At 44.8% G+C, this 27,873-nt stretch overlaps 1 protein-coding gene across 1 annotated transcript; it reads right to left on the bottom strand.

Annotated features, from left to right (window-relative positions):
- Window positions 1-462: 462 nt before the first annotated feature.
- On the bottom strand, window positions 463-27,679 carry LOC138960905 (platelet binding protein GspB-like). Its single transcript, XM_070332539.1, has 12 exons — window positions 27,619-27,679; window positions 24,887-24,982; window positions 23,558-23,943; window positions 22,989-23,206; window positions 22,361-22,576; window positions 19,872-19,941; window positions 17,680-17,895; window positions 17,182-17,278; window positions 9,608-15,550; window positions 8,220-8,396; window positions 4,094-7,887; window positions 463-3,677 (listed from the first exon to the last, which is right to left on the bottom strand). Exons 1-12 carry the CDS (start codon window positions 27,677-27,679, stop codon window positions 3,609-3,611), a joined length of 11,343 nt encoding a protein of 3,780 aa, XP_070188640.1. The 3' UTR covers window positions 463-3,608.
- Window positions 27,680-27,873: the final 194 nt, after the last annotated feature.

Genomic DNA, 27,873 nt, shown 5'->3' with positions numbered 1-27,873 from the left:
GGTTTGGGCGTGCTGACGGGAAAATGTTGCGTTTAAAGCCTTTTTAGGGGGAAAACGGAGGCTCTTTTCTTACACAATTACAAAAGGACTTCGTCATATTTACGACGAAAGGCGTATCATTCCCAGGCCTGAATATTGCAAATTGAAGTGTCATTTACAAAACTTAATTCCGGAGACAACTTCCACTCTCTACAGCCAGGCTGTTGAATTTTGGTGTATGTCCAAGTGGAAGGATGCTCTTTAACCCCTGCAAAAATCTCAACACATCACTGGTAGTTTACACAATCACTTACAGCTACATCATATGAAGAAACGTACTCAAAACAAAAAGAAGTAACAGGGCCTAGCATTGGAAAAAGTGATTTCAGCTTACAAAGGCGGAGATTTTGAAGATTTGTTGGAGATTTTTTACCTAAAATTACCCCCCCTCCCCCCCCCCCCCCCCCTCCCCAAAGAAGATTGAGCAACTAAATTATGCCATATAGTCCATAGTCCATAGTCCGTATCAGCACATTACTTCTTCTGACTTGCCTTCCGCCTTCGGAACGAAATCCAGCCATTCCCACTTCCAGGAATACCTGGATTCTTTGTCACTGAATGGCTGACCACGTTCAACAATGTCGCTTCGAGACATTATTTCAAGTCTAGAGCCACAAAACACCGGCACAAAGCATGCTCGCGCGATGCCAGAGGAAGTACGTGCTCAAGCAAACTGTCAAACCGATTGAGAATTGAACCGAACGGCGCACAAAACAAAAGCGGGGACTGTTTGGGTTTACCGTTTGGAAATAACAGGTTTTTGCATTTCGGCGTACACCAAATCGAGTTCCGCGTACTGGAGATGTTATTCTGGCGTAAATTACGCCGAACGGCTTACAATGCTAGGCCCTGAAGTAAATAACTGGGGAAAGAAACAGGACAAAAACATACAAGACTAGTTTTCTTAAAAATGTTAAAAAAGTGACACGTTGTCTGTTTTTATCTTTTGAGGCAGCATTTTCATCAACCTTTTGGAAGTTCTGTCGATTACCTCCCTGAGTAACATCTTGTTCTTGAGTACATATATTTACAACAGTACGCAAGTTTTTATTGCAAGATATCAGAGTTGCTTATTATCTTTGAAAACAGTTATTTTTCTTTACTTTCTTTATTTGGTCTTTGACGTCGTTTTCAACCACGAAGGTTATATCGCGACAGGGAAAGGGGGGAGATGGGATAGAGCCACTTGTCAATTGTTTCTTGTTCACAAAAGAACTAATCAAAAATTTGCTCCAGGGGCTTGCAACGTAGTACAATATATTACCTTACTGGGAGAATGCAAGTTTCCAGTACAAAGGACTTAACATTTCTTACATACTGCTTGACTAAAATCTTTACAAAAATTGACTATATTCTATACAAGAAACACTTAACAAGGGAAAAAGGAGAAACAGAATCCGTTAGTCGCCTCTTACGACATGCTGGGGAGCATCGGGTAAATTCTTCCCCCTAACCCGCGGGGGGAAATCTATGACGCTGTGATGATAGTCTCGGCAAGATGAGACCAAACTAAGCTATAGCACTGAACGACTCTCGCGCATGTTCTCAAAAGCGTGGTGACCCCTTGCACATCCGGTCTTACAGGTACATTTGCTTTTGGAATGTCAAGGACGACAAAAAGTAGAGCCAGCTATGATGTATTTCGTGCACCCTTATTTATCCACTATTTTATGTGTTAGAAGAGTGCAATAGTTACATCATGGATTTGACAAGAGTACAATGGAAATACAAGAAATATACCTACAGTATAGTACATTTACAGAGACAAAGAAGGGAGGTCATGGGATATATATATATATACATATGCACATGAAGTTTGTTCGCTTCATCTGTACAGTAAAAATTTTCAATAAATTACTTAAATACATTGTACCAATATTTAATCAGCAAAAAAACGAGTTTTCATTCATAATATATTATACAAAGAAAAAGACAGACCAAGGCAAAGAGGAAGGAAGGGGGAGATAAATAATGGGCCTTTCTTTTGTAAAGGGCCTAGAGCCATAGGTTAGGCACATCTTCTTCTGCGTTTGTGGGCTGAAACTCCCTGGTACACTCGTGTTTTTGCACGAGTGGAATTTTACGTGTATGACTGGTTTTACCCTGCCATTTAGGCAGCCATACGCCGCTTTCGGAGGAAGCATGCTGGGTATTTTCGTGTTTCTATAACCCACTGAACTGTGACATGGATTACAGGATCTTTTCCGTGCGCACTTGGTCTTGTGCTTGCGTGTACACACAAAGGGGGATAAGCCACTAGCAGGTCTGCACATAAGTTGACCTCGGAGATTGGAAAAATCTCCACACTTAACCCACCAGGCAGCCGCAGCCGGGATTCGAACCCTCGACCTTCCGATTAAGAGGCCGACGTCTTACTACCCCGCCACAGCGCCCGTCTGGGCACTTAAACATGTCCACTTATTATTATTATTATTATTATAAATACAGACAAACTGACTTGCACGAAATGAAATTGTACATTATGTTCGCGTTCACAGACCGATGGCATGTTTCAGCTTGACACTTGTGCGCAAAGCACACCAACACAACAGAAACACTGTCTCAATGTTTAAAAGAATCTTGGATACCAAAAGGAGATGGTTGCCCTTCCATTGTTTTGCATTCACAGACTTACACCATCCTTCCATCTTGTGACTCTTGGACACAAATACCACAATATGCAACGTTTTACAGTCACCAATACCTTTGTTGTTCTGACCAGTTTTGCATTCACAGACTTACACCACCCTTAATTTCAGCTTGACACTTGCGCACAAACACTGCCTCAACGTTTTAGAGTTACCAGTACCACAGGAAAATTGTTACTGTTTCGTTGTTAAGACCACTTTTGCATTCAAAGACTTATCCCATCTTTTCTGTGGGTACTCGTAGTCTTACACACAAGGCACATTAACACAACACAAAAAACACTGCCTCAAAGATTTACCGAAATTCCAATAGTTGCAATACAACAGAAAAATGGTTACTCTTCAGTTTTCAGAACTTTCTTGCATTCAAAGACTTCTCCCGTTCTTCAGTTTCGTGTTTTTTTGCGAACAAAGCACACCCACACACAACAAATCACTGCCTCAACTTGTTACAGTCACCAATAGCACAAGATTACTGTTCTTCAAACAGGTGTTATATTCTTCTGGCACATCACCTGCTGGATTGCTTGTCAAAATTGCCACAATTCCCAGGGCAGCGTTAACTGCCGTTAACCAAACATTTCTGGTATTTTACCTTTACAAATAAGAAAATACAGGAATTGATCTCAACAACCGGTTGTGATAACCAACTGATATTTCGTTTGGCAGATTTTTTTCTGTGCAACTAATAATGTCATCAGCTGATCTGACCACTGTCTTGGCATTAAAGAGTGACCAGTTTTAATGACAGCCAGGCTTTGTTCTTGTAGTTGGTTTGGAAAGTGGCTAGCACAATCACTGATTCCCGTTTCAGATATTTATAGCCACATGCACCCATCCTTTGTTACGGGTGAGAGAATTCCCTCTCTCATGATCACATTTTCCAATACAGCCTGTGTCCATGTTGCCTGTAGAGATGTTTCACTCTTTGGGGTGAACCTTCTTTCTCAGAAACTTGTCAATGTCGATCCCACTCAGCCTTCCAGCCTTCTGGAACACACAGTTCAAGTAAAATTATAGTAGAGTCCAACTACAAGTACATGTACATCAATAAAATTGAGAACAATGAATTTCTGAAAATAACTGCATCATCATGAAGAAGAAGGTATGATGTACAACACTAATACTAGAAAACTACATATTGCATCTATTGATCTAATACAGCCATAGCTTTTACCCAACAATGATTCTTCTATCATCCAGTATAGAGGCAGTCATTTTTAAACTCTGTCACTGTTATAATAAACCTAACAGTAACACACAAGCGCACACACCCCTATCCTTACCTCTGAAGCTTCTCTATATTTTTTTTCTCTCTCTCTCTCTCGGACACTCGGACAAATGCACTCACGCTCTCTTTCACACACAATTCCCCCTAATCATCTGTCATTCAAATCACTCCTCACCTTAAATTGCTTTCCGCTGACAGTCCCAGGTAACTGCAACCTTCCTCCTCCTGTCCCCTGCTCAGCATCATCCCTTGCAGCCATCGTTGCCTGCCCTGCAGGCCTGGAGTCAGCAGCCAACATTGTCATCCGTGCCAACTGCGATCCTCCTCCACCCCCAGATCCAAACAGCGTAGGGTGATGAAGGTTAAACAGTTGACCTCCAGATGACCCCTGAACTCCTGACACAGATGTGGAGCCAGGATGCAGCAACTGACCAGGAGTTGCAACAGTGACGATGGTGTCCGCATCAGGAACTTTCCTGGAGGTTAATCCTCGTGCTGTAGGTTTTCTGACTGTTTCAAGCTGTGCAGTCACAGGAACAGAGAAGCTCTCCCCAGCTGTTGCAGGGGTTGACGCTATGGTGGAACTTGCTTGCACTGGCAGCATGCTTGTCAACTCAGAGTTCCACAGGGCAGACACGGGCGGCTGAGAATTGTATTGTACTCTAGAGAGAGTTGTGATGGAGCCTGTCTTGTTGGGAGAGGATGTAGTTGGCTGAAACATGGAGACAGGTGTCAGGCTTGTCAGAGGGCCGTGGTTTGACCAACTCACCTCACTATCACGCACAGGGGAAGCGTGTGGCATCTGCGACCGCATCAACTGGTTCAACATTTTCTGAGGCGAAGAAATAGCTGAAGACTTCTGAGTATCATCAGCAGGGAAAAGGACTTTGCTCCGTGGGACCTGGGAACTGCTTGTCACAGAAACAGGGCTTGAGTGTTCTGCTGATCTTCTTGACTGCTTCTCAGGGCTTGCCTTGGAATTTCGGCTGTCTTTTGCATTTCCGTGTTTCTTTTCCTTGACGTGGCCACTTGTTCTTCTGTGCTTCCGCCCACCTTTTGCCTTGGAAGGAGAAGTTCTAGCCCCTGTCCGCTTCAAAGCATCATCTATAATGAGAGGCTGGGGAGATGCCAGATCAGGTAAAACACCAGCAGAAGCAGTCTGTTTGCGTTTGCTAACTTTCTTGTTTTTCAGCATGTCCGCTGCCGAACACTCGCCTGCATCTGTACTCATGGCACCAGCAGTTTCGCTTGCTCCCCTTTGCTTGCTTGCTCCTTTTCCCTTGGACTTGGCTCTGCTTCCTCTTGTAGCCTTAGTGGGTGACCTTTTGGCAGCACTGTTTGTTGCACCAGTAGACTGAGCAGTCTGGGAACCATTTATCAGACACGCAGTGGCTTGCTGGGCGGACACACCAGCAGAACAATTACCAGCTGCTAACTCGGGCAGAACACTTTGCATGGCTGCATCCAGAGGGTTGGAAGCTATCACAGCAGTGCTACCAGGGTCAGGATTTGAAGGAGTCAGGGGATTGTCCATGACGATGTACTGATTGTTCATGCAAGCTGCGCCTTGCATACTTTTAGGGAGCAAGGCTTGGCCAGGGCTTGCAGGATTTGGTTGCATCGTTTTGGGAAGAATAATAGACGTGCGGATTCCATACTTTTTAGGAGTGGTGAAAAGTTCTTGCGTAATGACGGTGACATTACCCATCTTCGGCACTTTCGGCATTTTGGCTTTGTGAACTCGCCCCTTGGCCTTGCCACTGCTGGCGCTATTTTCTGGCTGTTTCTTCCTGTTCTTGTTCCTGAGCTTCTTCATCTCTTCAAGTTCTGTTTCTAGCTGCAGGTGATCCTCGCTGGGCAGTGGTGCAGTGTGCACAAAACCAAGCTGCTGTTGGTTGTCGAGGCTTGTGGGAGGTAGCACAGCAAGTTGTATATTCTGGGAAGACAACAATGATTCAGTCTGTCCTGGTTGAGAAGTTACGAGTTGTTCTCCTTCTGCTTCGGTCATGGTTTGTTGTCTTGACACTGGCTGATTTAATACTTGTAGATTTGTGGCTGTTGCGTTCACCATTGGCAGAGTCGACACTGGCTGATTTAACGCAGGCTGAGTTGTAACTGATGAAGCAATTTGGGGCTGTAGATAACTCTCTGCTGATTCCTGAATTGTCACGTGCTTCTGCTGCTGGCCTTCCAACGACAAAACCTGGAGAGAAGCATGTCGAACTTTGCTCAGCAGAGTGGCAGGTGTAAGCCCGACACCTCTTTTGGACGCTGTGCTAACACTGGAAACACTTTTCTCTGTACACTCCAGCTGGTCCAGCAGCGATGAAAATTTACTGACAACGGCTGCGCCGCTGACACTGACAGCGCTTGAATCTTCTCTAAAGTCTCTCCCATGGGTCACTTCCACAGTTGGAGCTGCCCCATCATCTTCAAGGTGAACAACGTTGAAAGACTCCAGGGGTAGTGGCTCTGTTGCAATGTTTCTTGGCTTGCTGGGACTTCTAGACACGTCTCCCAGAAACGGCATCGACCACGTATTACTGGAGGGTTGGTTCTTGCCGGAGCAATTCCGCATCCTTTTTCGTTTGGCTGGCGATTTGAAGCAGGAGCTGGTGTTCTCAGAGTGAACAAGTTCTGCAGGCTGCTCCACTCTGGCTTTTTTTGATGGACTTTTTCTTGGTGACAATTTTCTCTTTGCTCTCGGAGAAGGTCCTGGACTTAGTTTTTCTGATGTTAGCTGAACACCAAGTTGTAGCTTGGAGGGGGTTCTGACAGTCACAGACGTTCTGCTGGATTCAGGCACCTGCACTTCATCTGCCAAACATGCTGCGCTTCTAGTTCTTACTGCTGTCACATGATCCACCTCATCCGTTCCGTCCCCCATGTGGCTACAGCTCTCATCCCTGCTGGTTACCGTGCCTATGCCGCCTGGATTGTCACGTGTTTCATCATCTATCATCTCCTCCATGTCTCTGCTTTGCTCACTACACATTTTGCCCTTGCTGCTACTAAAGGTGGAAGCTTGACTTGCAGGTAGGTTTTCTGTGGCAGAAAGAGCCATTAGTGCGCTCACTGCTGCCTCCGTCTCATAGCTGTCAAGTCCAAGCAAGGTGCTTGTCTCTGTGTCCGTCGCTGATCTTTCAGCTGTTTGGTTGTGAGTTTTTTCTAAAGATCGCCTATGACCCATGTCTGTTTCTGCTTCAGAGCTGATATCAACAGAAACAGGAACTGTTTTGGATGAAGCTGGCTTGGCTGTATTGCTGGCTTTTCCCGCGCTCCCAGGCACGATGCGCTTCACAGGAGCCTTCCCTTCACCGCCCTGTTTCTTACCCTCTCCAGCAGTCTTCCGACTTGACTTTCTCCTTGATGGTAAAACCTTCTCCGCGGGTGATTCTGAAGTGACGCTCTCTGTTGAAGTAGCAAGAGCTGTGCTACTTGCAAACGTGCTGCTTGCAGCTGGAGTGGACGTGGCAGCAGGGAGAGGAACAAGAGTTCGTCCAACAGATGTCAACACACCACCACCTGCTACAGATCCAGCAGTGGTGACGCTGCTAGCAACAGATGTGGACCCAGCAGAAGTGATGGGGGAGAAGATTTCACCAGTAGATGTCTCTGCCTGCGTCACAGACCCGTCTAGGGCTGAAGGACTCTGAGTCAGAAGAGCTCTTAACTTTCCAGCACCACCGGCTGAAGACACAGCTGAAGATCTCACAGATGTCGGCAAAGCTGCACACGTATTAACTACAGGGGACACCTCTCTGGTTGACGCTTGAGACGAGAGAGGGGGAGGGGGGTGAGGAGGGGAGAACACTTCAGCGTGAGGAGTGCGAGGTCCTGACGACATCTCGGAGTGCAATACAGCCGGAGATGCCATGTTGGAGAAGGTGGAGCAGGAAGGGGATGGCACTGGGCCGATGTCGAACATGTTCTGACTGGCACCTGACTGGCTCCTCACCGACTGAAAGTCTGCAACAAATGAAATCAGTTGTCATCATCTAAGTTGGGGTTTTGTGTTTTCCTGATTTGAAATATGTGGCATGCCTGCCTGCGTGTGGGTGGATGTGTGGGAGTGCGCCTACGTTTGTCTTCAGCAGTCATTTATCTGCACTCACTTTTTGGAAAACATTCTTGTTCAATTTGTCCGACTGCAAACGTTTGGGCTTTACTATTGCACACATTCTTTTCTCACGTGTTTGGAGGTCTAACAAGAAGAGGGGGGTAGGGGGGGGGGGGGGTCCACTGTATTGCAAATACAAATTTCTGATTTACTAGATCCCTGCCACGATAACCCAACTCACAGGAAGAGATGTTTGTGGAGAGCGTGATGGGCTTGATCCTCCTGTACGGGCCGTGTTTCTGGATCCCCACTGTCTCGGGAGGTTGTGACACCGGCATGAAGCGGAAACTCTGGTTCTGCCGGCCCCACCCTGGTGCTATCTGAATCTCTCTGCTGGTGCTGGGTTCAGGTGTTGCACCTAGAATTGAATGCAGGTAAATTGGAATGAATGTGTGTTCTGCTGTTCAGAAGGAGGGGGTGGCCTAGAGAGAGAGAGAGAGAGAGAGAGAGAGAGAGAGAGAGAGAGAGAGAGAGAGAGAGAGAGAGAGAGAGAGAGAGAGAGAGAGAGAAGTGTGAGAGAGAGAGAGAGAGAGAGAGAGAGAGAGAGAGAGAGAGAGAGAGAGAGAGAGAGAGAGAGAGAGAGAGAGAGAGAGAGAGAGAGAGAGAGAGAGAGAGAGAGAGAGAGAAGTGTGAGAGAATGCTTCTGTGTGAGAATTTGACTGTGAGCGTATCTTCAGTGCCCAGTTAGGAAAAATGTAAACTGAGTGACACGTATAAAAAAAAAATTAAAAAGCCCCCCCCCCCCGTATCCTTTACTTACAGTTACATACTTTCAATTCATGATCTGTCTAATTTCAGTACTAAAAATACTGTGTTCTGCTAGCTGTTATTTCTTTGCTGCAGACCTGGGAACCCCTGTTTTGCACTTTGAGCATTCTCAAACAAACGTGGTGTATTTTCAAAAAAATGAGCGTACTCCACACAGCGTTTGCACATCCATGATTAAAACATGCCTCATGCGCGTCCGTCACACCGTTAATTAAGTTTACCTATACATTTACAGGGGCGGATCAGTTGCTTTGTAAGGGGGGGGGCACTTTGAATCGAAAGTGAATGTGATGGGCGCGAAGCGCCCGAATTTGCTAGGGTGGTCCGGGGTCATGCTCCCCCGGAAAAATGTTTTGCCCAAAGAAGCAAAATGGTGCCATCTGGTGCCATTTGAACTTAGAAATGGTCATAGAATCAGCATAGAAAAATCTTTTTTTTCTTCTTCTTCTTTTTTTTTTTTTTTTCGGGGGGGGGGGGGGGGCACGTGCCCCCTGTGCCCCCCCCTTCGTCCGCCCCTGATTTAAAACAAATACTGGATCGGCTTCAGGATGGGCTTGTGAAGAAAAGTAGTCTAGGAATTTGTCTCGTCGTATTTTTTTCCCACTGACCGTACTGAGCGTATTCTCGACAATCATGCGTACAAAATACGGCGAAATCGTATGGGTTCCCAGGTCTGTTGCTGCCTTTATTTATATAACGGTCTAGCTTCTATTTTAAGGGACAATGCAATTAAGATCGAATAAAATCTGTATAAACTATAAAACATAACTTTTTTTTAGAAAGAATTGTAAAACACTTTACCTGTAGAATGGTCTGAAGTACACGAGCTAGGCAGGTGGTGGGTCTTCCCAGAAGAACCAGGTGATTTGAACTTCTCTTTCTGACTGCTGATTTTTGCTGAAGGGCTTCCGAAAGGTCTTGTGGAACCAAGACTTCTTGGGCTCTGTCTTCTTCCTTGGGGAAAAGAATTTGAATTTGCTGCAGTGATGCCGTCAACAACTTGATGCTTTAAGACAGCTGATCTCTCTTCTTTCTCCCTTACTGGGCTTTGGTTTCTAGCATTGGAGCTTCTAGTTGTTGCAGATTGTCCTTTTGTCTTCTGAACTTCTGATGAGGAGGATGAAGCAATTGCTAGTGGTAGCGTGCTTGGGTGCTGTGCATTTGGTAAGTTAGAAGTGCCTGCTCTTTCTGGCGCCCTTTGCGTTTCTGATAAGGAATAGGCAGCGCTGGGTTGCTTCTGAGGACTACCCTTCTGAGATGTGCGGCTACCAGATTTTGCTGCCTCAGGAGTGCTTGAGGATTTCCCTGCAGAACGTCTAGCAGCAATGATAGCTTTCTTCATCCTTTCGCTCTGTTGAGTTGGTGTTTTGCTGACAGCCTCACCGTCGTCATCGGAAAGTTCGCACACATCCACCTCCTCAGAACTGCTTGGCTCTTCGCTGGAACAGCTGTTCTGGTCAGAATCGACGCTGTCACTTTCTTCGGCTAGACGTTCCGCCCTATGGCGTGCCATCAGCTTGATATTCTTCCTGGCTACAGGCGGTCGTCTGACTGGTAGAACAGATTCTGGTCTCAACAGTCGCAGGTCTTTTCTGGGCGCTACCGGATGCCTAGCTGGTGCAGCTGTAGCTGCAGGTGCCTTGGTCATTGTGATTTGCCTGTCTTCTGCTGTTCTTTGCTCATTTTCTGTAATCATGGCAGATTTAGTTGAAGCAGATATAGCAGTAGGCTTCTCTTGGATAACAGCAGGATGTGCCTGTGTCACATCAGACTGTCCTTGGCTTGACTGTTCAACAGGAATCTGCTGGGCACTTGCACCTTCAGTCAAGCTTGCAGCACTAGAACGGGACTGACTTTCTTCAGCTATGGCGTTGAGGGTCCTAGCAGTGGATGCAGTTCTTCTTCTAGGCAAGTTGACACGAGGAGAGCCATAACTTTCATCGGTTTCACACAGAGACGATCCCTGTCCTTCTCTGTCGTTCTGGTCTGAGGACTCTTGACACTCTTCGGGAATATTGTCCAAAGGCTCAGAGTTCTTCTCACTGCCTACCATTGAAGCTGGAGTTTTGGATAACCCGCCCTTGTGGGTTGGATTTACTGTTAAATCTTTGGTTGAATCTGCCCCAGGTGTCTGTTTCTCCAAGGATCTCTTTACTACTTCACTTAGCGGAACATCAGAATCAGAGCTGGAGACATCTGAGCTTGTTGCGCAAGAGTGAATGGAAAAGTCATCATCCTCCGATGACAGCTTGTTCACTCTACTGACTTTCAGTTTTGATAATTTTGGTTTTACCATCTTCTTTGGAGGCTGCTCCACTGGAGGTTTGGTGAGCGATTTCCTCTGTCTAAGGCATCTTGTTGTCAAGCCTTTGGACCCGGCTGTCTTTGACTCTTTCCCAGCAGTGTCCAAGTTCTTCTGAATAACTCTCTTAGCTCTAGGAAATGTCGCAGGTTTTCCATTCACTTTGCTTTGGGAAGAATCTGTCAGCGGATGCCCAGAGTGTCGCAGACGTGTCCTTCTGTCACTGTCTTCTTCAGTCTCAGGGCTGGTCTTTTGCTTTGTGGATGATCTCATTCTAGGGCTTACTCTTTTCTTCAGGCTGGTTTCCTTGACTTGGCTGTTCTTTCTTGGACTGGACTTTCTTGGGCTTCGGCCATTTCTCCTGGACAGAGATCCAAACTGACCAATCTGCATGGACAGCCGTTTTAGGGGGGAACACTTCTTGGGAGTCTTCCTTGGAGTTTGTTTCTTAGGGGTCCGTTTCTGGGGTGACGAGGTGGGCGTCTCGTTCGTCAGGTCAAGGGGTACATGCAGTTCTCCTGTCTCAATCTGATTGGCTAGGAACTGTTGCACAGCAACAGGGAACATGGGCAAGGAGATGTTGGTCTTGCCTGTTTCGTCACTCATCCCACTGCTGATGAAGATGTCACTTGACGAGATATCTCTTTCCGCAGCAAGGACGAGTTGGTTTCCGCACCCGTTGTCTCCACTTCCGTCCATCTGTCTAGCCCCTTGCTGAAAAGTTACGTGGGTAGAGAAGATGGCTGCTGAATGCTCAGAGGACTCTCTCGTGGTTGGGATCATGTCTGCTACATTGATCAACCCACCCTGCTGCCTAGCTGGAGCGTGAAGGGAAAGGTCCAGGGCCGCCTGCTGTGCAGGACTGCGTATTCCTTCCACGCTGCCAACCACACGGAAATGTTTCATCCCGGAACTGGTGGTGGTTTGAAGAGAGGAAGAGGCTGCAGAATTGTTGGTGTCAGCAGGCTGAGAAAGTTCTCCCAGTCTAACAGTGACTGTTGAAGAAACAGCATCCCCATCTGTCCGTTGCTGAGCAGACTGTGGTGCACCACCATCTTCAAACTGTCTAGACTCTTCGCTGAACCTGGCAGTAGCAGAAACAACTGAATACAGCTCTGTCTCTTGAGATGAGAATAACGACCGAGAGTTGTTGGAACGTTGTGAGTGTTCTCTCCGCAGTCTTGAAGAAGGCTCTGTCGCTGTTCGTTGCTTAGCTTGTGTTTTCAAAGATTTGGGAGATTGAGAAAGTTCTGTCAATTTTCTGGACACAGCAGACACACTGACAGCATGAAAAGATCGCTCAGAATGATGTGGACTGGATACCAGAGTCTCATCTTGCACAGAAGACACAGGAGTTCTTTGCCCATGCTGTGAAGCAGACGCCAAATTGTTCGGATTCAAAGGAGAATCTTCATCGATTCTTTTAAGAGCGCGGGGAGTGGCACAAACACTCGCTGGTTGGCTCGCATCTGAGTAACACGAGTCTGAATGTCTAGAAATTTCCTCCAGCACTTCTACAGGGATTGGCTCGTTCAGCAGTCTGATTCTGCCTGGGCTGAGGTTAGAATTGATGGAGGACACAGAGCGAGGGGAGTATGGGGACCTGATAGGGCTGAAGAACGATGAGTTTCGGTACGAGCAGCGCGGTGATGTACGACGTGGTGGGGTTTGATGGACAGAGCGAGTGGGCGTTCGATGATTATGGCAAGAAGGGGTTTGATGAGTAGATCGAGGGGGTGTATGATGGATGGATCGTTGGGGTGTTTGGTGCTTAGAATGAGGGGGAGTCCGATGAAGAGATCCTGGGGATAATTCGTGAGCAGAGTCAAGGGGCGTATGAGGCAGTGAACTCTGTTGGGAACATGGTGATGTGTGTTGACTCTCATCCATAGTTACACCAGCACTAGTAGCAGAAGCCTTGCCGTTATCATTGACACTGCTCTGTAACCTCTGCTCTTTCTCCACACCATAAGCAGAAACATCACGAGTTGCTGGGTTTGAATCACCGCTAACCGCAGAATGCTGTAAAGATACAGCAGGTTCAGAGACAGTGTGAGCAACATTCTCTGAACGTCTGCTCTTGCTGGATTGTTCAGAGTTCACAGACAATCTATCTGAGTGTTCACGTCTTTTTCTCCCACCAGACCCAGTCGCACCATTTCTTTTCACCTGCGTTGCCAGAGCTTGTTTCAATCGCACAAAAACAGATGCTGCTTGTGTTATGTCACTGCCAACAGGATGCTCTTGGGCTGACATCATCTGTACTGGAGATTTGTCAGATCCGGTAGAAGATCTTTGCCATCTAGCTGGGGAAGATAGTACCCTGTGAGATGATCGTGAATGTGACAGTGATGGCCCAGGTTCCACAGCAGAGTTCTGAGTTTCAGAGGCATGATGTTTCTCTGATGGTCTTGACTTTCCAGGTGAGAGTTTTGCTGCTGATTGCTGAGACACAGCGTGAGAGGACCCTGCTTCTTGAGGAACCAGTTGTTCCAACATTTCGAAAACAGGAGCGCGATCTCTCACTGCAACACTCGAAGACTGCTTTACTCCTTTCGATGCTGGTTTAGATTTTGCAAGAGATGACAGAACTTTTGCAGGAGACGAGGAAGGTTCACCTCCAACAGATTGTGAAGGCTCAACAGGAGAGGGATGAGAGCATGGAGGTGATGGGTGTGATACCGCGACAGAGTGCTGTGACGCAGGCCGGTCTGAATGTGCCTTGGAGGGAGATGACTGTGATGTGACTAAAGTATTATGTGGCTGTGCAGGCTCTGACCGCAAATCAGGAGTCACCGATATCTTCGAAGATGACAAGGCTGTGGATACTTCTGTGGATACTTCTGTAGGCAGTTCTTTTCTTGCAGTAGAGGACTGTGTATTTTGAGAAGGCTGAGAACTTGCGACCACACTGTCAGAAGACGTTAACACATGTTCAGGTACACGCCGAGTCTCTTCATGAAGACACTGTGCTACTGTTTCAGATGATGACAATCTTTCAGTAGTCAAAGACTTCCTTTCAGACACAGACTGCTGTACTTCTGCAGACATAATTTCCATTTCTGAAGACAGCTGAACCACAGAAGGGGCCTGCAACTGCGTGACAGAACCAGCCCTGCTGTTGCCTCTCAATTCCTGAATACCATCTACTGCAGTGCTCTGCACACTAGAGGCACTGGGGGATGCCACTCCATTGTTCAACGGCACATGATGATAAGACATTTCCTCTCTGATTGTGACAGCAGCAGCACCAGCATTGCAGCCAGGGTCATCCCTGATCACAATAGCCCCTCCGCGTGTGCCGTCAAAAAAAGGCTGGCTGACGCTCTCTTCTGCCGACTGTGTGGCCGCCAGCCTGCCCCATCTGCTTCTCTGTGGGGAGATGGCCACGGAATCGTACAGCCGTGGGGTGGAAGGGGGCGAGCTAAATGTTGAATCCTCAATGATCTCATTCCGAGGACTAAGTCTGCCTTCTGTGTGACAGTAGTTGTGTTCACTGTCGAGCACTGTGTTCTGCTCAGACTCCCTGCAAGGGCTGTCACATTGTGAGATAGACTCGGAACAAAGAGTCTTGGAGAATGCTTGAACAGAGTCAGAAGTCTTCCCTGATGAGTTATTTTTTCCGATGGATATTGCGGCAACAGAATTTGATGGCTGAGTTGAGGTATTTTCACTGTCGGCTTGAGCTGCAGGAGAAGTGTAAGTCTCTTTTGGCAAGTTTTCTGCAACACCAAAACTTGAAACAGATCCTGGAGATACCTGCATCTCCGTGCTGATTCCAGATGGAACTGAACCAGCAGCTTTTGTTTGCAAGCTGTCTGTGTTATGAGAGTTGTGAGGAACAGCTTCCGAACACACCGGTGAAACTGAACCCCCTGCAATGTCAGTGTCTGCAAGAGCTGAGCTGGTACCACACGCTTCTTCTGTTGCCATGGAAACTTCCTGAGAGTTAACAGACACCTCACCCTGCGTTTGTGTTACTATCAAGTCTTTGCTAGAAAGTTGTTGATGGGTCACACTCTGAACATGTTGACCAGGAGACTTCCCTTGATTCAATCCCACTGGCAAGGCACCTGAAGATTCTCTCAACTCATGTTCTTGAGACAGTTTCACGCCTGCAGCCAACTTTGTACCAAGAAGACCCTGTGCTTTGGTGGCTTGTGAACTTTCACCCACATTCACAGATCTGTCGAACTCAAGGTCCCTGGTTTCGTTATGCGCCTGTTGAACTATGCCGGACCCAGAAGCCCCCTCGGAGTCGCTGTTAATGTCGATGCACACTGCAGAAAAGCTCATTTCTGCAGAATGTGAGTGAGAGACGGGGGCAGAATCTGAGGTGGCAGTAACAGCAACAGACTGGTGGAAATCAGCCTCAGGGCCTGAGCATGGGGTGTGTGGCGGGGTGTGAAGATCGTCTGGGGCAGCACCTGTTGACGGGGGATCTGATGACAAAATGAAAGAATTTCAATTTAACATGTGAATGTGGCGAGTAAATATCTAATAAATATGTATGTATGTTCCCACGCACACTCCCAGTCACAGAGCACCTCTACCCCAATCACTGGAAGAAAAGTTAACTAGCAGTTTACAATTACAGAAACAAAGAGATAGATATATATATATATACGGCAAGGGGGAGAGGGATATAGACAGAGAAGTTTCAGGGCTAACAATAACCCTCAGCAAGCAAAAAGGCACGCTACATATGAGATACACATACTGATTTTGGTAGCCTGTGGATGTGGACACAAGTTCTCACGCAAAATAAGTCCTAAAAATTACCCAATATGTCCTTTAAGAGTATCCATTACTTCTGTCGTCAATTTGAGAAACCTCTCATCATATTTAAAGATTTACTGGCTGGAACAAACACTAGAACACTGAAAATTCAATGTGGAAATAGTCTCCGATAGACTGCCCCTCCATTATTTTCTTGAAGGAAATCTTTCTCTCTCGGGAAGACAATCACTTTCCTCAGAAAAACTGGAATCAGACGAGAGCTCTCTAACCTGTTTAATACAGCACATCTAAAATTTAAAATGCTCTTTAAGACATGCTACTCACTCTGATTAAGTCTGGAAAGATTACCCCTGCCAAATTGTTGCTCAATGTATTCTTCTTTATCTGCAAAACAAAATCCAAAAATGTGAACATCTTCAACAAGCAAAAAATAATCACAAAAAAAATAAGAATATTGAGAATTATCGCAGGGCCTAGCATTGGAAAAAGTGAGTTCAGCTTACAAAGGCGGGGGTCTGGGGGCCGCAGTGAGGCCAGTGGGGGCCCCTGGTGGGGGTTCGAGGGGATTTGAAGGGTTTTTTTTAGATTTTTTTTTATTATCTAAAATGCCCCCCCCCCCCCCCCCCCAAAGAAGATTGAGCAACTAAATTATGCCTTCACCAACAAGCAAAATACAGACAGAAAACAAGAAAACTGACAATCTTGTGTTATTTGGCCTAAAAGTGCCATTCCCACTTCCAGGAATACCTGGATTCTTTGTCACTGAATGGCTGATCACGTTCAACAATGTCGCTACGAGACATTATTTCAAGTCTAGAGCCACAAAACACCGGCACAAAGCATGCTCGCGCGATGCCAGAGGAAGTGCGTGCTCAAGCAAACTGTCAAACCGCTTGAGAATTGAACCGAACGGCACACAAAACGAAAGCTGGGACTGTTTGGGTTTACCGTTTGGGAATAACAGGTTTTTGCATTTCGGCGTACACCAAATCAAGTTCTGCGTACTGGAGATGTTATTTCGGCGTAAAGTACGCCTAACGGCTTACAATGCTAGGCCCTGATTATAGACAACAGAACATTTTGGCCATGAATTTGTTTGAACTTCTACAGGCCTGCACACAAATAAATGAACTTTAGAAAACAAATTTATGAATAAGTCAAATAATCATAGTTTAAGTTTTAACACATTACTTTTGAAACAAATATATAACACAATCTTCAAAACAACACAAATCTAGAAAGAAACAAAACTTACCCACCCCACGCCAAAATAAAATGCGTACAAAAATTCGAGAAAAAAGGGAGAAACAAACAAGTTGAAGCAGCTTCTCACCAACATTGAAGATGCCAAAGAGCTCATCCAAGATGTGATCGTTTCTTGTCATGCTGATGATGTTGTTCACTGTGTCGTCTGACATGCTTTCAAGATCCTAAAAAAGGAGAAAGAAGTCAGTTATGCATCACTCATTTCTGTACAAAATATTGTAAACCAAAGGCCATGTAATGATGTTTAACTGCGAAGCTAATCTGCTACTGGCAAACATGCCATACAAAATTTAAAGATCTGGTCCTGGTTATGTGGCAGTACAAGTACAAGGTACTAGGCATTACTATCAAGCTATTTTCAGACAAGTCACAACCAGTCCCAGAGCCATGAAAACCATCGGTTGACACAAAACAAGACCTTTTCTGCTCAATGACATGGCTGAAATGAGAATGGCACCCAATGCAGTATTCACGCAAAATTGTGCAAAAAACGCAACCCGCGTACATGACATCAAAACCCAAAATGGAAAACACAGAAAAAGAAACAGAATTTCTTGATCCTCACTCTGTTGAGAAACTCATCCAGACAACTGTCCTCATTACTGCCGGTCAGAACGGCACTGGTACTGGCCTGTGGCTGGCTGACGACCACTGCTGTTGGTTCAGACTTCTCCGTGACTGCTTGGGGTTTCTGCTGCTTCTTACTGTCGTACAGACTCTTGTTGATGTTGTCCACCAATGCCTTCACAAAGCGGCTGCTGTTGATAATCTTGTCCAGCTTCTGAGTGAAAAACAAAGAGAGAAAAAAAAATACCTGTGTTAGCAAACTTAATAAATGTAGTGTAATTTTTAACTCTTAGCGTCCTGTACCGCATGAAACCGCACCTCTATGTCAGTCCTGTACCGCACGAAACCGCAACTCGCTGATGCCATTTTTAGAAATGACCTCAAAGGAAGTTGGAGCTCTTCTGTGCGAGAGAGAAGGTTTAGTCCACTTCCGGAAACGTTCTAGTTGCGTCGTCTGTTCCCGCTGACTGCAGTTTTCATTGTTTGGGGTTGTTTTAGCGCAATTTTTCTCGGATTTTTTTCTGCACACCTTGTGGCCGCCATGGCAGATGATGCGTCCGACAGTGGATCAGAATTTGGCGATTTAATCGATCAGTTAATCGCAGAAAGAGCGCAGGGACTTGGTGTTGACAACCAGAGTGATATTTCAGTGTCTACAGTGCACACTGCCGATCTCAGTGATTTTGATTCGGAGGTAGAGATCGATAGTTCTGAGTCCGACGCAGAAGTTGACTCTGATGCAGAATGGGTGGACATTATTGAGGACTTCGAAAAAGAACCTTTTGAAAGTGAATTTGGACCAACTATGCCTTTGGGATTAGATGCCAAACCAGTGGAGTATTTTCTTCAACTTTTCCCGGAGACACTCTTCCAAAAAATTAAAGAAGAGACGGAGCGATATGCACGAAATTGCATTCTGACTGACATTAGTTTTGAAGTGAAAACTGTGAATAGAAGAAAACGTGACTTATTGGTACCTGTGATTTCGTTCATCAATAATGCATTATAAAGTCATCCAAAGGTCAGTGGTGTGCATGTTTACTTCTTGGCATGATGTCTGTACACTTTAAACACCACAACATAAGAAAGTTGTCCATGAAAATGTTTTATTAACACACACACATATAATAACACCTGCAATTGCTAATTAAGTTTAATTTTTTACAGGTAAAAGGGTAAATAAAACTAAAGTAACATACTAGGCATGTAGAACAACCTAAGTGCTAACCTCCCCTAAAATATAAAGCAAATCTATCAACAAATACAAAAGTTACACACATTTTGCCGAGTAACCCTATTTATGGCTCATTTTCACAAATCCTTACAGGATATGAGCATTACTCTATAGAGAACAGTACAGGATGCTAAGAGATAAGAACAGTAGCCCATAGTGAGTAAGTGACCCGTACGCTGCTGGTAAAAAAACTTTCCATCAAATTTCTTTTACTTTTAACCTACATTCAGTATCTCGTAAAGCTTAATTCCTTACAGTTACAGCAAACATTTGTCTGCAATTCATCCACTGAGCCAGTGATCAAGGTGGTATTTCCTGAACAATCTTTAGTATAAGAACTGACTTTTAAATCTAGTGTAACAACAAATAAGTGAAGAGCTGTTTACATGGGTGGGAGCCCAAAATTGTTCCAAGACTGAACTTTTTTTAAGGCCGGGGTCCAGGGGCCGCCAAGGCCCCGGCGGGGTCCAGGGGCAGCGCCCTGGTGGGGGGTCCAGGGGGGCGAAGGCCCCCGGCCGAAAACGAATTTTATGAATTTAAAAGGGTTTCTCTGGCCTCTCCTGAGTTTAATTCTGATAAATAAGAACCTTGTTGGAGATACAAAAAGTAACAAAAACTAAAAATTTTAGGGACCTGGCAAGCATTAGAAACAACAAAAAGTGCACTATCAGTCCATTTGGCATAACACAGTATGAGATGACTATCAATGAGGGCGCAAAAAAAAAAAAAAAAAACAAAAAAACAAAAACAAAAATTGTCAAAATTTCTCTGAGACGGAAATCCGTCTGAGACGGAGGAACTCCCACCCATGTGTTTAACCGGCATTCATCTCCAACCATTCATATTACTCTCAGAGCATGCTGCTTATTTCATTGTAAGTATTGTCCGATCACAGAAATGTGAGGCATGCATTTATGATTGCAGCATTAACTAAATTCATCTAATCTATTCATTACCCCATTTCCAGCCCCAGCAGCACTCTCTGTTGAAACGTTGTGAGTATCACTTCTTCTTCTGGGCGTTTTCCTGCAAAGACAAGAGCACAGTTTAACATGTATGTTATTGTGGATTGAAAAAATATAATTATGGCGGTCCCCTGGAATCGGAGGGTGTGTGTGTGTGTGTGTGGGGGGAGGGTGGAATATCCATACTTGTTAAAGCCCACTTGTGCCTATAAGGTTAATTGGGAGTCACACTCACAGCCCACGAACGCAAAAAAATAATAATAATAATTATGGCCTTAAAGTTAAAAGCCCGCAAACTAAACCTTCAAGTTCAATGTCAGTCAAATAGTGACACAATAAGTATGGAAGCAAATGCTGATGACGAAACAGCAATGTATACACACAGTTTGAAAAAGCTTCATGAATGAGAACCTCATTGTGGGGGCCCAGAAGCTCAGTTGGTAGAGCACTGGACTTGTAATCGGAAGGCCGCAGGTTCGAATTCGGGCCGGGACAGACACGGGTCAACTTTATGTGCAGATCCAGAGACGGAAGCCATGTCCCACCCCTGTGTCACCACAACGGCACGTTAACACTTTCGCGACGGGACGCTTATAAATCAGTAACCGCACTGACACGCCCATGGACGGGACGCGCATTTTTCAGTAAGAGCCATACAGGGTTTTTGAAGCTTGCAGTAAATTGAGTTGTTTCCCTTGACACACTTGGCCTGCCCTTCCGCCATATGCAAAATTAGCCTGATTTGTGTGGTTTTTTCGAGAAAAAAAATGAATCGAAGGCGAGCCTTGTCACGGGAGGAGATTCTCCGGATGTTGGATCTTGAGGACCCTGTAGATCATGATTCCGACGTGTTGTTTTCGCCTCAAGAAAGCGATAATAGCAGTGATATTGAGGAAGAAACAGTCCTGTTGTTGCTAGTATGAGTCGGCAAACTACACGTGTTAGGGTGGTACTGCATGAATCTTTGAATGTGTAGTTGCAAGGGGGGCGTGGCAGCACTGATAACAATGGATGGCTGGAGCGTCCTAATCCTTTTGGAAATGTTCATAGGTGTACAGTTGGGACTTTGTTGTGAAAATGTGACTTATATTCAATATGGATTACCTAGACATCATTTGGTGAGTGTCACAGTTTTGTTTCATTTGAGTCAGGATGCTGTGAGTGAATGCGGGATTTGCTTGTTTTTTTCTTTGTACTGTCTCCTTATTTCTGTGTAGAATTTTAACAATATTTCAGCTAATTCATAGGTTTTACACCTTGTTTGGTTATAAAATTATTTATAATACTTTCTGTTAAAAAATAACTTTTAAAAAAGCAGTGGAAAAGAAAACACACACAAAAAAACGTTAAAAAACACAAATTATCCCCCTTTCTCCCCCCCCCCCCCCCCCCTTTGCTAAAACAAATCGCGTGACAAACTTATAAATAGCACGACTGAACTGGGCATCCATTTTTACACCCCCGGTATAGGGGTGTGTATAGGTTTCGGTCGATGTGTTTGTTTGTTTGTTTGTGTGTTTGTGTTCGCATATAGATCTCAAGAATGAACGGACCGATCGTCACCAAACTTGGTGAACAGGTTCTATACATTCCTGAGATGGTCCTTACAAAAATTGGGACCAGTCAAACACACGGTTAGGGAGTTATTGGTGGATTAAAATTATACAAGGACTTATAGAGGGACATATTAATGGTCAAAGGGAAATAACCATTCTCACTCAGTCACTGCCACCAACTGAGAAGGTTATTTCCCTTTGACGGGGGTGTTTTTCCTACCTCGGAGGAATTTCTTGTTTAATTAGTACACAAAATTTGGTGGTGATTGGACTTAATTCAAGCTTGCTAGACAGATTTCTTTACAGTTACTGTTTTTTGGGACGTTTCTTGGTGGCAAGCTTGGGCAGGCAGGACATTAACGCCGTGGCAATGCTAGTCACAATAGTGTTAAAGACCTCGGTCATTCTGCCATAAGTGCAGATGGCTGACACCACCCAAACACGCATACACTTGTGTATCTCGTCAAAAGCCATGAGGGCGTAAAATTCGAATCATAAAACCCAAATATTGTCCTTAAGAGGCGAAATATTTAGCCTGTAGGACATAAAGCATTCTCTCTTTTCAACCACATTGTTAGACTGTGAAAATGAAAAAACATCTAAAATACTACCATGTACGCTAAATCCACAACTGGACCAAGGCTGCTGTTAAAGTAAAATTGGTACTGTAACAGTCAATGCCACTTACTGTAATCACTGGTTAATACTGCATTGCATGCTCTTCAGTTCATGGTGCTTCATAAAACCACTTTTATTCCATAATAAGTGCAAGCACAGAAAGCACTGCTTATTATCATTGCCAACGAGCTTAATTTATTTTTCTTACAAAAATATTACTGTGATGTTAAAACTAAAAGTAACTAAAAGGCATCAACTGTGCTAGTTATAAGGACACATTTTACTGCTTTCCGTGCTCATACATACTTTCTCCTCTTGAACCCAGCTTGATGTGATGAGCCTGAAGTTGGCATGCTCAAGTCTACCTCCAGAGCGTGTGACGAAGTTGACCCATCGTCATCTGTTAGCATTATGGAACTGGAAGGTGCAACCTCCGCCCCTTTTCGGCTAATAGGCTGTGTTGAAGGTGTGACAAAAACGGATACGTCAGAACTCAGCTGACTGGTTGACGCAACACTGGCACTGTGCAAAAGAAAAACAAACATACTTGATCAGTTCTGAAGACTAATTTTCCCCCCAAAAGTCAACTGCAATAAGTCATTTTCAGTCACACAAACTGTTTAATGTTCACCAGGTAAATAACAACATTTCACTGCTACCTGTATCAGTATCAGTCAGTGCAATTCAACTCAATTTTGAACTGTAGACACTAGACAAAGAATTTCAACCAAATTATGCAAATTACAATCCTTGTGAAAACAATACACACTGACCTTGATCCCTTACAATTGATTGCCTGACACATTTAATGAACAAGGAACACACACACCACACGCGTTAGAACACACAACAGAAACTATGATTAAGTAACATAAATTCTTCTTCTTTTTCTCTCCTTTTTGTAACATAAATGTAAACATAGTCTCACTCTTACCAGGTTGAAAGAGGTGTTCCAAACACCACTGTGGAGAGCTGAGAATCAGAGCCTCTGCCAGTCTGACTGGATCCGGGAATGGAACCGAGCCTGGGGGCTGGCAGCGTCAAGTCTCTTTCACATTCAGATTCCTCTGTTCTTGAAGACGACACAATTATTCTGCTGCCACTGCTGGTCTTAGCACCACTGCCCAAACTTTGTGAATCAAACACTTGCCTCTGTACATCCAAGTCGCAGGCTTGTGAACCAATCCTTTGTCCTATGTGTAAACTCTCCTGATGCTGGGAAACGCCTATCACAGAATTGCTGGAAATCTGTTGTGTAGAACTAACATTTGGCACTACTGTCGATGATACCGGCAAGTTTCCAGACACAAGTAACCTAGCTTGAGGAGCAGCTCCAGGACTTACAAACACAATACTGCCTGATGAAAGAGATACGCCAGCACTGACAACCTGTGGTGTAACATTAACAGACAAGCTGCCAGCTGGAGAGAAGAACACGCTGCTGGTGTTAGAACCAGAAGGCACAACTGTACGGACAGTCTGGGGGGGTAAAGCTGCACTAACTCTGTCTGTCTCCACAGACGGCCCCACATCTTCTGACACGACATCAACATCCACATCAATCTCCTGTGCGCTGTCGTCAGTACAGACGCTGATTGGAGATGAAGCCTGGCTGCCGTTATCACCGCCATGAAACAAAACTCGAGCGCAAGGAAAATTCTGACCGGCTACAGCTCCAGTGTGCGATTGACGTGAATTCTTCAACCTGGAAGGCAGTCCCCTCGCTTGACTTGTTAAAGCTCTTGTGCGTGATGACTGGCTCAAGTTTTTCGTGGTCTGTTGATTTGCTTGTGGAGGAATGGTCTGTTTCAGCGTGGACAGGACAGAATCCAGCTGATGCACCATTGAAGACACGTTTCCAATTTGTGATGGAATATTGACTGGTCTCCCTAAAAGAAAAGAAAACAAAAGTTAACATCAGTGTCCTGTCACAGTGTCAGTGTAACCAAGACAAACAAAGAAACTGACAACTCCCTTCGATACGCAAACACGACCGGCTGAGAACTTGACGTTCTACTTGGGTCAACCAAGCTTGCCTCGTGTCTGGAAGTAAATAATCCCTGGAAGTCTCAAAGCTCCAGCTTCAAAAATGTGAAAAATGTGAAAAAAATAATTTCCCATAGTTTTGTCCTGGACTCAACCCTGCTAGTAGTAATATGACCTTGAAGTTTGACGAGGGTCAACCAACCTTAAGGCATGTTTGCAAGTCATCAAAACTAATAGAAGCGTGAGAAGTTTAAAAGCCCTACTCTAGCTTCAAAAACATCAGAGAACATGATAATTTCCCACATTTGCGCTCAAACTGGACCCTACCATGACCCTGGAAGTTGATGAAGGTCAACCACTGAACACGACATATGGCATGTCTGGAGGACATCAAACCTTAGAAGTGTGCAAAATGTCAAAGCTCTACCTTCCATAACATCCAAGAAAACCTCAACATTATTTTGTTTGTCAACGCATGGCCGCACATCCAAGCAAATACTAAGACTCATCTGATTACTCAGTTGAGGCCAAAAACAATTGACATTTGTGCAATCTGGGTATCTCAAGATTGATCTCTGGAGCTTTGAAAAAAACAAGTGACAGAAATATATATTATCATGCCTGATTAGTTGTGTGATTCAATCCAATATGCACTCTGTCTCAGACAAACTTTCATCATCACCAAGTAAAATTCTGCAGCACAAACCTGTTGAGAGAGCACAAATACTGATAATGCATAATGTTTAGTGTGATTGTCCTACTCACCCCGTGCTTGTAATTTTAAGCTGCCATATTCATCAAGCAACTCAACCAAAGATAGACCCAAGATGGTTGTTGGATATTCACGTCCAGACTTCAGCAGTGACTGGTACTCTCTCAGGTGTACACATTCCTTCAGGAAAGACATGTAGGTCTTCATGTAGTTTCCTTCCTTTAGAAAACCTGGAAATTAAGTTGAAGATGGCTCAGTTATTGAGTTAATGTTTTTTTGAGTTCATACATGTGTACTAATACAGCCATCAGATCATTAACAGAAAACTTACAGGGGTGGGGGTGTTAATAACTGCTATCAATTTTATGTAACCTGTGGCAGAACCTTGTGCTTTAAAGTAGAAATCAAAGTTCACCGTAAAAAAATAAAAATGGGCCCTGCATCTGGTTCTTTGATGTTCTTTGTTTGTAATCATAATGTCTATTTTCAGACCCAATAGAGCTTCTTTCAAGGGGAAACATGACAAAAGACTAAGCCATTAGATGATTTGCCCTCATTTAATTGTAATACTAATATATTAGTAATAATAATAGTTATCAGTTTTGTTTCCAAACTCAGAAGACAATAGGACAGGTCAGTCAGGCCTGGTATAAAAATGGTTCAAGGTCCAAATATTTTTGCTTGAAACTAGTTGAAAACAATGTTATTAACAGCTACAGCAGTCCCTGCAATGTACGGCCCCCGGCGTGAGCGGACACCTGACATGTACGGACACATTTGCTCGGCACGGAGTGTTTTCCTTCTATATTTGCCCCCCCTTAAACGGACACCTGCAAAACGTGGACGCGGACACTCATTTTCGGTCCCAACAGCAGGTCATACCTCCAATGTACGGACAGACCATCGTCAAATTTTCACCACAACAAAATCGATAACAGAGCAGTCCGGCTCTTGGTACAAAGATCACAGCCGCAATGGCGTGATGACAGTCACTGATAACTTGAGTGCACGTGTACCCATCAGGAGGGGGGGTAGTTTTGGTCAGGAGTGGAGTACATGCGAAGATGCCAACATGAAACTGCACTGAGCTCTTTATTCTTGTCTGTTGGACGTAAACAACAGAAACCACAGTCGATGAAGGTCCTGAGCGAAAGTGATTGAAAAACCGGCCACAGTTCTCAGCATCGTGTGTCTGTGTGTAACCTCTTTCATTGACAAGATACTCTTGTTTCCCCTCAGCCTTGACCAGTGAGTCGGTTGCCTAATTTATGAACCCTTCAGTTGTCTTGCTTTGTCAAAAGTTACGACACAGTCAACTGGTTTTGCTCTGTGAACAGTGCAGCTGGCCTCTCTGGCCACAGCCCCCAACAGTACATGGCTGGAGGGAGTGAGAGAGAGGAAGGGGGGGGGGGTGGAGGGTTAACTGGCTAAACTCTGTGGGGTGTCCGGTGTCACTGCATGTCAGCAGGAAGAGCATTGGAGAGAAATAGAGAGGTGTACTCTTCCACACAATTTCAAAGCATCAGTTGTCACAGCTTGGGGTAGGCATTAGTGAGGGAGAGTGGGCGCTGTGTATTTCCGACTGAAGAGTGAAAAGTCACTGCCATGCCACATGATCGGCATGCAGTCAATAAAGCCAGACAAGAAAAAAATAAATTACATGATTATGACATGCAGCTCTATCTGCTGCTATTTATTCAAACTGGTTTTTAAGCTTATTCTTGCAAAGCATCTGCACACGCTCCTCTGTGCTGTGTTTCACTGTTTGTGTGGCTGCTTTCGTATGTCAGTGCATGGTGAGTGTGTTCACTGCCTTGAGGATTTATTTTATCTCTTCTTTTCAACACTTTTCATACAAATCCTTTTTACAGAACATTTAAAGAAGTATTAGGAGTTTATTGTTATTGTTTAGTAGCCACAAGAAGTGATTAGCATAGACTCAATCCTGTTGTTTGTCAAATTGTGTGTCTCTGTGTGAGTGTATGGGGGAGGGGGTGGTGTGGTCACCCCTCCCGTGACTGGACACCTGCAATGTACGGACAGTTTTGCTATGGCCCAAGGGTGTCCGTTCATGAGAGGGACTGCTGTATTGTGTTTTCAGCGTAGCAATAGGGTCCGATATTTAGACGAGACAAGTATAAAGAGCTTTTTCTGGGCTGCTATCGATCTCGAAGAACGTTTCAAAAGTTGTAAATGAGTGCCCTCCTCAAAGGCTTTCAGTTTGGTTTGTAGGGTATCAAAAGAGTTGAACGTTTCGCCGACACTAATCGTTTCTTCCTCCGCTTCCATCTCAACAATATGGCGCCAACTGTGCCAGCGCGAGGCTACGACTAAACTGCCGAGTGAATCCGAACGATTCCGAGTGGTTCCGAGCCAGTGCCGTGGATATAGCATGGGGACTCGAGGCACGGACCCGTGGATGTAGCCACAACCTTCAAATTAATCAAAACAAACCCACAGTTCTTCCCTCAAAAACTTATTCAAATTATCATTTATTAGTTCTCTTTTGCTGTCAGTGACTCTGTCAATGTTACGGTTACTGTTAGAAAATGTGTACATCATCATGATAATGTAGTAAATAGTTTATTGCGTAATTAGTATTATGTACACAAAGGGTGTGTGTACCATTCCGTATGTGTAGCCTACCTCCGCGTATGTGTTTTGAGAGTTTGCAATACACGAGAAAGCTAACAGTTCAGTTCTAACTATTAACAACCATTATAAAGATGCATAATGCCATTGATCTTTGCTTGGCTCGCCTTAATAGCACTTGAACAAACTTGGGTTCTTCACTACTCCAAAATAGAAAAACATCGCAAAATGAAAGTGACTGCTAAACGATATGAAAATCGCCTAAAATACTTACCGAGAACCACTCGGCAGATTTCCGAAGGAAGGAAATACTGCCCTGGTGTGTCAATCTGCATCGTGGAAGGTTATGATGCCGCCATAAACTGAAATATCTTCAAGATTATTGCACAACTTGATCAAAGCTGTCCAAACGCTGAGAATGGCGGCAAATACAACAGTTTCACTTCCGGCGAGTGTCGTTGTCGTAATTGAAACACTGCAGATTATTCTTTCAGACAACAGCTTTAGTCTGTGCATTGTGGCCATAATT

This window comes from Littorina saxatilis, linkage group LG3 (genome assembly GCF_037325665.1).
Source record: "Littorina saxatilis isolate snail1 linkage group LG3, US_GU_Lsax_2.0, whole genome shotgun sequence".
In the NCBI taxonomy this organism is placed as follows: Eukaryota; Metazoa; Mollusca; class Gastropoda; order Littorinimorpha; family Littorinidae; genus Littorina; species Littorina saxatilis.
This window is presented reverse-complemented; position numbering and strand designations above follow the sequence as displayed.